Here is a 12524-nt window from a genome sequence, read left to right as displayed (position 1 = left end):
ATTTGAAGTATTTAAATGCCTTTTAAAATATATTAAAATGCAGCAATAAGTTCACTGTTAAAAGGGTGTTTGAAGAATCTGAAGCGATTGCTGTACATGGAAGGTAAAAGTGGCTAACAGAGGTGTTAAATGCATGGATGTGATGTCAAAGTCATTAGAAAACGCAACACAATTTGAAGGGTTTTCCTTGTAAAATGGCAGCACGTTTGCAATGATGCGTTGAAAGTATATTTGTTTGAAATTATGAATATGGCACAAGGTTTAAATACTGATTGTTGCAAGTAAAATGGACTAAACACATTGGATGTAGCATTGATAATGACTTTTATTTAATTTATATGAAGCAGATGAAAAACACATCAAGCAATCAAGTTTGGTAAGAGTACTGATAATGCTTTGTGGTGATTTTTTTTTTTGAGACCAAACTGAATGCACTGATGCCTTTGGCACAAACGCCTGGGCAAATAAGCTAGACTAACTTAAGCAAAACCATCATCCCAAGAAAAGTCTAAAGCAAATGGAACTGAGTCATTTAGGATTATTCAACAATGCAGGTCGACGCAACTTCAAAGCATGTGCTGCTGTGGAATGGGGGAAAAGGAGGCACTCTTAGGCATGCAGGTGCCAAAGCGTTGTATTACAATATTGATGCTACTAAATATTAACTAGCAATTGTGTCGCTCAATGGAAAGAGAGGTTAAGGAAGCTGCCTACAGAACCAACAATAAAAGAAAACTAACCCACACTTATAAAACAATTAACTGCTGGATCTAAATAAAAATTGCATTAATTCTTATATGATTAAATTCACCCTTTTAACACCTGAATATATAAACACAGACACAAACACATATATATATATTTATATCTATATATATATATATCCTGCTTGTCAGAGTTCTACAGCAGTTCACCACAGTAAAGAAAGTTATACATGGTTTGAATCACAAGGTGGCAATATAGGACTGTCTGATCTCTGTCTTAATAAAAATAGGATCCATAGCACAGTGGAAGTTAAGGGTCTAGGACCAACATAAAGATAGGGTAGCTTTTCAGAATAGGCTCAGTTACGTAATAATCACATTATTGCCAATCAAAAGAAATATTTTTTTTTTAAAAAAAACGAGCCTCATATTTCAAGCCCTTTTGTTAAGAAGAACAGAGCAGCAGGTAAGACCTCCGTCAACTTTGGCCAGTTCAGAGTTGGAAACTGGAATCAGCATGTAGTCCTTGAGTTTTTCAAACACCTGGGAGAGAGAAAGAGGTTATTACAATTGCCTGTTTAAAGTCTGCTCTAAATCACGCACCTGCTAGTTATATTGCTGAAAAGAGAATCATGTTGCCAAAGCTTTTTGTCTCGCACTCATCAGGCCAAACACAGGAAGTCAACTTGCCAACCAATCAGCCCCCTTTTCTCCTGCAGTATAAATTGTTTGAAGTTTGGCGTTTTATGTTTGTCCTGGTGAGTCCAAGGTGAAAAACTTCAGCAACATGCCTCTCTTTTCAATAATATTCAAGTTCTGTATTGCCAGTTATTCTCTTGATATTTTTTTTTTAAATCACCGCCTAGCAATGACTTGTTTGAGAACTCTCAAGGCTGAAACAGGAACATGTTTCTTGGCCCCCCCCAAGTGATTTTAGACATTATCAAGTCTGCTTCAGTGAATACAATGAAACATTTCAGTCACACTGCCTCAAAATCGTTCTTGAATTCCCTGCCCCCACCCAAAAATTCTCACCTATTAGTTGTGTTTAACTCTGATCAATAGTCAGTTCGACCACATCACCTGCAGATTTCACACGGCCATCACTTCTTGTGGGTATTTCCAAATGACCTCTCAGCTGAGAAAGAACGGGCATTTTACACAGAGCCTTCACAACGAGAGGACACCTCAAAGCATTTTTGAAGTGTGGTCACTGTTGTAATGTAGGTAACATTGCAGCCAATTTGCACACAGCAAGCTCCCACAAATAGCAGTGAGATAATGAATTATAATCTGCTTTAGGTGACATTGATTATGGGATTGGCCAGGACACCAGGGAGAACTCCCCTGCTCTGCTTCAACATGGTGCCCATTTGATCTTTTACATCCACCCCAGTGGGCAGATGTGGCCTCGATTTAACATCTCGTCCGAAAGATGGCACCTCTGACAGTGCAGTGCTCCCTCAGTGCTAGGCTGGGCGTGTCTGCCTAGATCACGTACTCAATTCTCTGGACTGGGACTCTAATCGACACCTTATAAAAGCAAAATACTGCGGGTGCTGGAAATCTGAAATAAAAACAGAAAATGCTGGAAAAACTTGGCCGGTCTGGCAGCATCTGTGGCGAGAGAAACGGAGGGCAGGATTTTGCCGTTAGTGAGCAGGGGGCGGGGCCCGCTCGCTGATGCGTAAAATGACGTGGGATGAGGTCAGGTGGAACCCCCGGTGTCACCGCGCCCCATTTAAATTTTCAGGAAGGCGGGGGTGCAGCAAAATCAGCTGTGGGGCCCACCGACCTGTCAGTGGCCAATTGAGGCCATTGACAGGATCATTTAAACAATTAAAGGACCTGCCCGTCCAACCTTAAGGTTGGCGCGTCGGCCAGGAGCCCCGGCAGGGAATAGAAAAAACATGAAACCCCATCCAGCGACAGGATGAGGTTTCATGCAGGGTTTTAAACAGTTTAATAAAGTTATTCTGTAAATTATGAACATGCCCCAGCTCATGTGACATGTTAGGGAATTTTTTTTTCTATTTTTAATCTTTTTAAAAGTGTCAGCGATCTCCCTGAGGCTGCACTTAGCCTCAGGGAGACGTGCGCTCTTTCGTGCACATGTGTGAAAGAGCACACTCTTGCTTTTGGGGAATCCCTCCCGCCTGCACAGGGAGCGCATAGCGCTTCCCGCCGGACGTCACGCTGAGCGGGCCTTAATTGGCCCACCCACGTAAAATGGTGGCGGGGTCCGTTTCTCCAGCGGGGATCGGCTCCCCGCCCGCCGGAGATTGGGTCGGGCCCGCCCGCCCGACAGACAGAAAATTCTGCCCAGAGTTAACATTTCAAGTCGAGTGCCTTTTATTCTGTTTCTTTCCACAGACGCTGCCTGACAACTGAGTTTTTCCAGCATTTTTTTAATTTTGTTTTTATTTCTAATCAACACCTTGTTAGTCAAGGGGTGAGGACACTACCAACTGAGCCTGGGCTGACGTGTATGAAATAGGACGAGGGTGCAAGTGGAAATTACCAAAGAGTAAATCTGCAACAGATCTGAAGAAAAACATGTTTATTCACGGTGGTAAATGATTAATAACCTCCTAAACAATTCAATCGAAATGAAAAGCACTTGAGTGATTCAAAATGGCATGGCTGGTTGGACGGGCGATTTTTAAACAGCTAAATGGCTGCTCTCCCTCGCTAACTTTCATTTATGTTTGCAAGAATCACATCTCGGCTTCTGACTTTGTAATTAAAAATTAAATTATAATTCCACACATCTATATTTGTGTTCCATGGCGCTGGAGCAGCGATGTGTTAATAACGTTCCTGTTACCCCGTGGGCTTTGATTTTCAGGACATGTTTATTCACAAAGAAAAATTGACCCAATTCTCCTGATTCTTACATTAACAAAACAGGATTTCAGCATTACTCAAAGCTGCCACCATTTAAGTTGAAATCAAAATATTAAATGCAGAAAATAAACTGCGCAATCTCCAGTATTTGAACAGGAGGAGAAAAATGTTCACTTCATCCAAAATTCCCCAATTCTGAAGGGTGTCATCCAAAGACTTTACTGGCTGTGTAGTTTTAGTATTTTTTTTTGCATTTATACCAAGCATTTGAAGCATTTTTTCTTATTACTGAATTCATGGGCCATCAGCCATCCTCCAAGGTTAGGGTGTGGGTTTCAGTTGGATAGTTCTTTCAAAGAGGGGCTGAGAGGACTCTTTCTGCGCTGCAAGACTCTATGATTCTAAGTGCTGGATAAACTTAATCGCTGCTTCGTAACTTAATTAAACTTCACTGTCTCTCAGTGGTGCAAACAGGCTATAATAGCAACTTTCAAAAGGGAATTGGATAAACCCTTGAAAGGGGGAATGTGCAGGGCTCCGAGGAAAGAGCACGGGGAGTGGGACTAATTGGATAGGTCTTTCAAAGAGCCAGCACAGCTATGATGGGCTGAATGACCTTCCTCTGTGCTGTGCGATTTCATGATTTCAATTTGGCAGTGTCTGCGCCATGGGCTTGTCCCTAGACTTTAGGTTCTTAATAATAAGGACAATAAAGAACAGCAAGTCAAAGTTCCTTGCATGAAAAAAAAATTGCTGTAAAATGAAGCTCACTCAAATAAAGCCAGTGCCTGGTTTACCTTTGCACTCTCGGGGAACTCCTCAGGGGGCCGATGCAGCAGAACATGCCCCTTATTTGGTATGTTGAGGTAAACACAGTTTGCAGCTTGATCATCTGGCAGTGTAAGCTTGTCGTAACGATGCTCACTCATCTCCTGCATGATCTGTTGTGTAAAAGAAGTTAAATCAAACTCAACTATCTAACCCAACAGAACCACAGTTAATTGGCTCGATTAGCAGTGATGCCATTTCCTTTATTTGCATCATCTGACAGGATCAGGATAAGATCTTCCAGTCTGCTCAGCAATTTAATGAGATCATGGTCGATCATATATCCAACTGGCGACAATCGGACACATTTCTCTTTTCCTCATACAGAGAGAAAAATGATAATGATATATGCATGTTTGTCATAAATGTAAGGCAGAGATTACAAAGTATTTACAGCACAGAAACAGGCCATTCAGCCCAACTGGTCCGTGCTGGTGCTTATTCTCCACACAATTCTCCTCCCACCCCCTTTCAGCTCACCCTATCGACATATCCTTCTATCCCTTTCTCCCTCATGTGTTTATCCAGTTTCCCCTTAAATATATCTATACTAATTCACATCAACCACTCCCTGTGGTAGCGAGTTCCACATTCTCACCACTCTCTGGGTAAAGATGTTTCTCCTGAGTTCCCTAATGGGTTTAGTAGTAGCTCCTAGCGCTGGTCTCACTTTACATTTAAGAATGTAACAGAGCTCTTGAGAGTCACAATTCAGTAAGGTTTGATATTTCATTACGATATATAGCATCCATTTTTACGTTCTCTACCCTTCTTACTACAACACTGCCATTCTGCTATCTGAATGGCTATTCTGCTATCTCACACTGCTATTATTTAGACACTTAGAAGCTTTTATTTATGGAGATACACCTTACAAACATGCGCCTCCAAACCCAGCTCCTGCAATTTCAGTAATATAAAAGCAACATGCTTTTGGATGCTTGAAATCCAAAATAAAAACAGAAAATGTTGGAAATACTCATCTGTGGAGAGAGAAACAGAGTTAAAGTTTCAAGTCAAATATGACCCTTCTTCAGAACAGGAGGGTAGAAATGTTGAAATGGGGTAGAAAGCAGGAAGATCAAAAGAGAAAGCCTGGAATAGGGTAAAGGGTGGGAGAGGTTAAGTGACAAAGATGTCATGGAACAAAAGGCAAAGGGAGTGGTAATGGTTGTAGTAAAGAAACAAAGCATTTGTCCAGAGTGAGTGTGAATGCCAGAATAATGAACAGCTCTGTCCGAAAGCAAAGACGTGAAAAACATGATTCAAACTGATGCATGGCAAAACAAAACAGAATCAAAACAGAGGACAGAGTTCATGATCTGAAACTGTTGAGTCCTGTTGGCTGGAAAGTGCTGAATCAGAAGATGAGGTGCTGTTCCTCATGCTTGTGTTCAGCTTCACTGGAACATTGCAGCAGACCGAGGACAGAGATGCCAGCATGAGAGTGAAATAAAAGGGCAAACAACCGGAAGCTAGGGGTCACGCTTACAGACTGGAACCCACAGTTTCTGTCTGCGCCTATTTATTGGAGCACAAGTTAATGCCCACCACCAAAATACAATTAAATACAATTCAGCCATGACAATGAACAGAATAACCATGTTGATAATTATTTGACCTGCTGGGATTATTTTATGCCTCCATTGAATCTCTCATTTTGAATAAGCAAAATTGCTATTTTCTTTTAATATACAAAAAGACCACAATAAATGGTTGTCGTCTCCATGCCAAGTTATTCTTTTTTGAGTAAATATTATACTCAGTATTACTTTTCTTGTCTATCGTAGCGCTGTGGGAGCTTTACAAACCCAAACTGCATCTTTTGGAAGTTTCAAATGACTGGAGAAGCTGGGGTTGCTCTCTTTAGGTTAAGGGGTGATTTAATAAAGGCAAACAAAATCCTGAAGGGCCTTGACAAGCGTAGGTAAGGAAAATTGTTTCCAGGGGGCACAGATTTAAGATGATCATTGAAAGAACCAGTGGGAGATGACGAGTAATTATGCAGCAAGTTGCTGTGATCTGGAACGCGCTGCCTGAAAGGATGGTAGAAACAGATTCAATAATAACTTTCAAAAGAGAATTGGATAAAGATTTTAAAAGGAAAGAATCATCTGCAGGACCCTGGGGAAAGAGCAGGGTATGGGACTGATTGGATAACTCTTTCAAAGAGCTGGCACAGACACAATGGGCCGAATGACCTCCTTCTGTGCTGTCTCATTTAATGATTCTATAACCACTGTGATAAAACAGCAGAGAGAAGACTTTCAGTTGAAACACTCTAGGTTGTTGATAATTCCCAAAATCCTACATTCCAATTTCAGGATTACTCTGCTTGCTAATTGGTTATTTTCTATTTTTGTTACCTCACCAACCATATTGCAGCCCCTAAATATTCACCACCATCACATGGCACCCAAATAATTCACAGCTCTTATATATATCAGAAAGAATGCAATCAGCCAGGGTTCCTGATTCTATTCAGATCATATTTTGTGCGGAGAGATATCAGGTGAAAAGATGATAACTTCAGTTTCTTTGCTTTTAGCCAATTTGTAGCTTGATAATTATCTAGGCCCATGTGAAAGGGAACTAGATAAATGCTTGAAGGGGAAAAAGTGCAGGTCCATGGGGAAAGGGCAGGGGAGTGGGACTAAATGGATAGTTTTGTCAAAGAGCGAGCAGACGCACAATGGGCACTATGGCCCCCCTTTGTATGGTACCGTTCTTTGATTCTTTGAGGAGTAATTGCTTGGCAAAAGGATGGAATGAAAGAATGAAAAGGAGTGAAAACAGAAGAACATAATGCACCGAAAGATGAGCAAAACATAGGCTGGCATTTTCTGCGCCTGATCTGTTTGGTGGCGAGATTGGAGATACTCACGAGAAGGCCCTGGGCGCGTTTCCCAGTGATGTGAATCCAGGAAATGATTGTCCCCCTCCCCTCGTCAACGCTGGGCCCTGTTTCCTGCCCTCGAATGCCAGGAACTTGATTTGAAAGTGTTTACGTCTCATTATTGTGGCCACATGCCGGAAGCCCCTACCCAGGCGTCAAATTTAAAGCCCGCGTCGGCGTGATTTTGCGATGGCGTGCACCTGGCGACCTGAGCTTCGAGGGGGACTCAGAATTGAGCGCACACGACTTTGCACAGCACTCGCGATGATCCCAATGCGAGGAAGCGGCTCCACGGATTCGGTGGGTCGCAGGCAAGTCTCCAATAGCAGCCTCTTTGTGGCTGGCTTGTGGTGCCAAGGCAAGGGTGACAGTGCCGGGGGGGCGGAGGGGGGGGTGGGGGGGGAGAGAAACTTGGGGCAAGGGCATGAGTGAAAGGGGGTGCCATGGCAGCACAGACTGAAGTTTGAGCACAAACACAGGCTGGGGAATGGAGGGGGAATGAAAACAGCCGGGCAAGTGCCAAAACATGTCAAAGATAGCACTCCTTCACAGCTGAGTGCATTTAGCTTGAGCTCAGTTGACATGCTCGGAGTCAGCCTAGGCAAGCAACTGTGCCCACACAAGCAGCACTAATTCCTGACAGGGCCAATGATTTGCTCCAGTACTGTTAACCCCTCGTGCGCGCACTTCAAGCTCGAATGATGGTGCTGCAGAACCAGTGGGCAACTGGGCAAACTTGAGGATGCCCTTGGGAAAGGTGCCCATCGAACACTGACGGAGGGGGGCGCTCCTGGTCCCTTGCATTATCTTCCAGTTGACATTGAAAAGTGCCCTCGTGGTCCAAGTAAAACCGTGAAGCCTTGGAGTCCAGATTAGGACAATGCCTGCCCCTGAGGTGAGAGTTCAGGATGCGGTCAAGTGGCTGAAGCTGTCACCAGTTGGTCATGTGGTGTGAGGGGGGGGGGGGGGGGGGGTGGCGCTGGGTGTGGGCACGGTGACCCAGCATGGGCACTAAATACTGGGCATCCATGTGGCTGCCTGGACTCTCTGGCATGTGTGAAGGGGCCCCGAGAGGCAGCCACAGGTGATGACTTGACCAAGAGCGGCCCTTAGGAGACAATTACTGACCCTGGTGCCTCTCTCTTTGATACTGCAGTGAGGAGACCATCAGGAACATGGAGCCCAGTGATCTTGCTGTCTGCCTCATTGCTTATAGGCAGGAGAGAAGAAGGAGAAGAATGAAACAGAGGCACCTGGCTCACCAAAGGAGGAGCAGAACCCTGAAGACCAAGGGACAACTTGGCCTTCTCTGCACACAGAGGATGAACCCCGGAGAGCCGTCATTCATAGGCGGATCACTGGACCCAGGGTCTAAAGATGGTGAATGTACTATCTGCAGATGAGCGAGAACCACTGACACCTGCACATGTCAAGGGAACTGGTCATTCACATATGCCACCTTCTGCAGGATTTGGCACCACGGGGACGCAGAGGGCATCCATTGCCATTGGCAGTTACAGTTATCGCCGCGCTCAATTTCTACAGCAGTGGCTCCTTCCAGAGATCCACTGAGGACCTTTGCGTGATCTCGAAAGCCTCCACCCACAAACGTACCCAGGAGGTCACAGACGCCATTTTTTCCAAGGCACACACCTTTGTCAACTTCGACAGGGATCAGGTGAGCCAGGAAGCGAGAGCGCTGGGATTTGCTGAGATTTCCGATTCCCACAGGTGCAGGGTACTATCCACTGCACTCGTGGCTCTTAAATCTCCCCGGCAACAAGCAGTCCAGACTGTGAACCGCAAAGGCTTCCACTGTCTCAATGTTGAGCTGGTCTGTGACCATAACAAACGGATCATGCAGGCGTGTGCAAGATACCCCAGAGGCATCAACGACTCAAACATACTCAGCAGGTCTCAGACCCCTGACATCCTCCAGGGGTCACACAGGCAGCAGGGCTGGCTCCTCGGGGGTAAGGGAATCCCTGCGAAGGACGTGGCTGATGATGCCCGTGTGCCGGCCTCAGACTCTTGGTGAGAGAAGGTACGATGAGGCTCATGCCACAACCCGGAGTTTGGTTGAGCACACCACTGGCATCCTGAAAATGAGGTTCAGGCGCTTGGGCAGATCTGGCACCCCAGAGGGTGTCACGCATCACAGTGGCTTACTGCGCACTACACAACCCGGCGATGCAAAGTGGGGGGACAATCTGGATGATGAGGAGATGCAAGAGCTGCATGTCTCCTCCGATTAGGAAGAAGTCGAAGGGGATGAGGGTGAAGAGGTCCTGGAAGGTGAGGGTGCAGGTGATGAGGCCACTGCGCTGGCCAGACGAGGCAGGCATGCTCGTGAGGCCCTCATTGCCACAAGATTCCAGGAGGATGATGGTAAGATGCAGCGAGGACATCCCTGAGTTCTTCACATTGCATCTGGAAACAGCTGTCTGACTGAGTGCAGTGCGCATACGCTCTGTGAAGAGGCTCACATCATCGAGACGCTGCGGAGATACAGCGGCCACATGGGCTTTAAGACAGGCTTCATCACCTGTTCCCTTCAGCACCACACTTTCACCTGTCAGGAATGGTGTTGAGATGGGGGGGCAGCCCTGCCTCTAAGATGCTGAGAGCACACAGAGAACATCCCGGAGCCCAGACATTCCTGCAGCAAACACAGGCCACATGGAGGTGCCGGCATCACTAATCTGGAGAGTGACTTTGCAGCCGGACAATCACTGTGCTCAAAGGATTACACACTGCACTGGGGAGAGGCCCTGGACTGTGACACTAGCCTTCATTTTGTGCAGGAAGCAAGATTTCACATCTGAGTGACATGAACACTACTCATCATAACAAGGAGCCATAGGCAAGGAGACATTCTTGGGAGTTAATGTACAATAGTGAACATTAGGTACAGGTGATTAACACCCATGCCCATGTTATGCAGCGAAATCTTCTTGACCTTCCTAACCCTGCCGCTACGTCTTGATGCTCCCCCTGACGGTGGAGGTGGAGGTGGCCTGCTGATGGCCAAGTCTTGTTGTCTGTGAGGACCTTGGCAGGCGTCCTCTGGAGGGCCGAGACCTGGAGGACCCAGCCTCTTTTTTGGGGTCTTGTTGTGTGGCTGTGTCACCCTCCTTGGCCTGAGGAGCTGGAGCTGCTGAGGTCACAGGAAGCGGGGACTTGGATGGGCCGGACACTCCGAGAGTCACCTGGATGGATGGGCTGTGCACCTGCTGATCCTCCTCCCGCTGGGTGCCCAAAGGCCTCTGGCTGACTCCTTGAGTGGAAGGGGCAGCTGGAGTGAGCTCGAGATCCTCCCCTGCCCCCACGTTGACACTGATGTACGCCAGCAAGTGCATCAGCCCGTGCAGCGGTGCAGGACTGATGTCCTAGGCCAGGGTCTCCATGGCGGCCGCCATCCTGCCAGTATTGACCTTGGTGCGTTGGCAATGCCGGCGCTATCACCTCAGACCGAAGGCAGACTGACTCCTCCATCGTGCCTTGCAATCTGAGGAGTGCAGCGGATATCCCTTCCTGATGTCCCCGAACTTGTCTTTACAGCTCCAGAAACTGAGGTATGACCGAGTCTAGAGGCTCCTCATCTGACTGAGACTCAGCAAATTTCTGGTCTCCAGCAGTTATCTGAGTGCCGGGGACCTGGGAAGTCCCTGCCTCCGCCTGCTGTGGATCAGACTGTGCGATCTGCTCACCAGATTGTGACCCCGAGGCTACTCTAGAATTAGGTCCCACCAAGGTGTGTGTCTCTGTGCTGGTGGGGGGTGTGGGTGAGTGCCGTGATGGGTCTTCAATGTTGGTGTCTGTGGGTTACTCTTCTGTAGTGTCCTCAGGGCTGGCGTCGAGGGCCTGGCTCATGCACCCCCTTGGCTGCTTCCCAGATGTGCCTGCAAAAGCCAGGAGAAATAATGAGTGCATGGCAGGGGACTGTGAAACAGGGGAACTGACCCTCACTTGGTTGAGCACTGCTGACATCACCGTCAGCACAGGAACGGTCCAGATCATCATTGGCTCTGTTTTCAAAGTCTGTAGGGACAATGATGTCAGGCATTCCTCTATCAGTCTGTGACCTCTCCCTTTCATTGTGTGCCAGCTTATCCTGCATGAATACAGATGGAGTGTGTATTAGCAGGACGCCTGCCAGGCCAGATCATAAGGTTGCCTGGCAAGTGCGAGTGGTGGGTGGTGCCATGGGCAGGATGAGGATATGATCTGCAGGACAGATAAAAGTGTGTGAGAGAGAGTGAATGGTAATGCCTCTTTAATAAAAGTTACAATAGTCCCAGAGGCTGCTCTCTCATTAGAGAGACGATTGGTGGTGAGTTGAATCTGGGGGTCAGCACACCTCAGGCGAGGAGCAAGGTTAAGAAGGCCTCGGATGGTACAGGAATTGAACCCGCACTGTTGGCATCACTCTGCATCACCAACCAACTGTCCAGCCAACTGAGCTAACTTGAACTGGCAGTGAGTGAGATCCCTGTGGGTGTGTGGTGGGTGTGCGAGTTGAGAGGGATGAAGAAAGTGACTTACCCTGGGGGAACGGAGGAGAATCATCCATCCTCTTTCGGCACTGGGTGGCTGCCCTCTTTCACAGGGCGTTGGTGCTGCCACCACCTCCCATGCTGGATTTTTCACCTTGGATGAGGTTCTTCACCCAAAGCGGGGGGTAGAACACATCGGGGCAGGCCTCCACTGCATCGAGTGGGCACCCGAGGGAGGCATCACTAAACCTGGGGGAGGGCAGCACGTTTCCTCCCTTTGGCAGCCATCAGTTCCCAGCAGCTTCCTAACCCTTGAAGAGAGCTCGTTCTGTGCAATGGCGGCATTTAAATACGTCGCCCAGGTTACTGAAGCTCCGAGGTCATGGCGGGACGGGCGAATCAGAGGCCACCCCCTGTCCCCGCCCCCCCTCCACTCCTCTCCCAGCGACCTGGCCTAAAACCCGGGCATCTCAACGTTTTAAAAAACCTGGTGCAAGATACGGCGGGTAAAACAGCCACTGCCATTGGCTGCTCAGATGCCGATTCCCCCACTCGATATCTGTCTTGGCCGATTTCAGGGGCCATTCCGCCCATAGACAAAGGGCTGTATCCTCCTGTGGGCTTCAGGACCCCGACATTGGGACCAAATGGAGGTCCCAAGCCTCCACTTGCTGGCAAAGCGTGGCACAGGGACATTCTCGGAGTTCGTTGCTTCCGGCCTCGCTGTCCAATCCAGGAGGTGGGCGCCAACGA

General features: G+C 47.4%; 1 protein-coding gene across 1 annotated transcript in view; it reads right to left on the bottom strand.

The window, feature by feature from the left end:
• Window positions 1-307: 307 nt before the first annotated feature.
• The window catches only part of ddah1 (dimethylarginine dimethylaminohydrolase 1), a 42038-nt gene continuing 29821 nt past the window's right edge, over window positions 308-12524 (bottom strand). The window contains exons 5-6 of the mRNA XM_078561888.1: window positions 4349-4492; window positions 308-1247 (exon numbers count right to left, since the gene is read on the bottom strand). Coding sequence (XP_078418014.1) covers window positions 1137-1247; window positions 4349-4492 — 255 coding nt within the window. The 3' untranslated portion in view covers window positions 308-1136. The remainder of the gene's footprint in view (window positions 1248-4348; window positions 4493-12524) is intronic.

This window comes from Cetorhinus maximus, chromosome 17, assembly GCF_964194155.1.
Source record: "Cetorhinus maximus chromosome 17, sCetMax3.hap1.1, whole genome shotgun sequence".
NCBI classification, from domain to species: Eukaryota; Metazoa; Chordata; class Chondrichthyes; order Lamniformes; family Cetorhinidae; genus Cetorhinus; species Cetorhinus maximus.
This window is presented reverse-complemented; position numbering and strand designations above follow the sequence as displayed.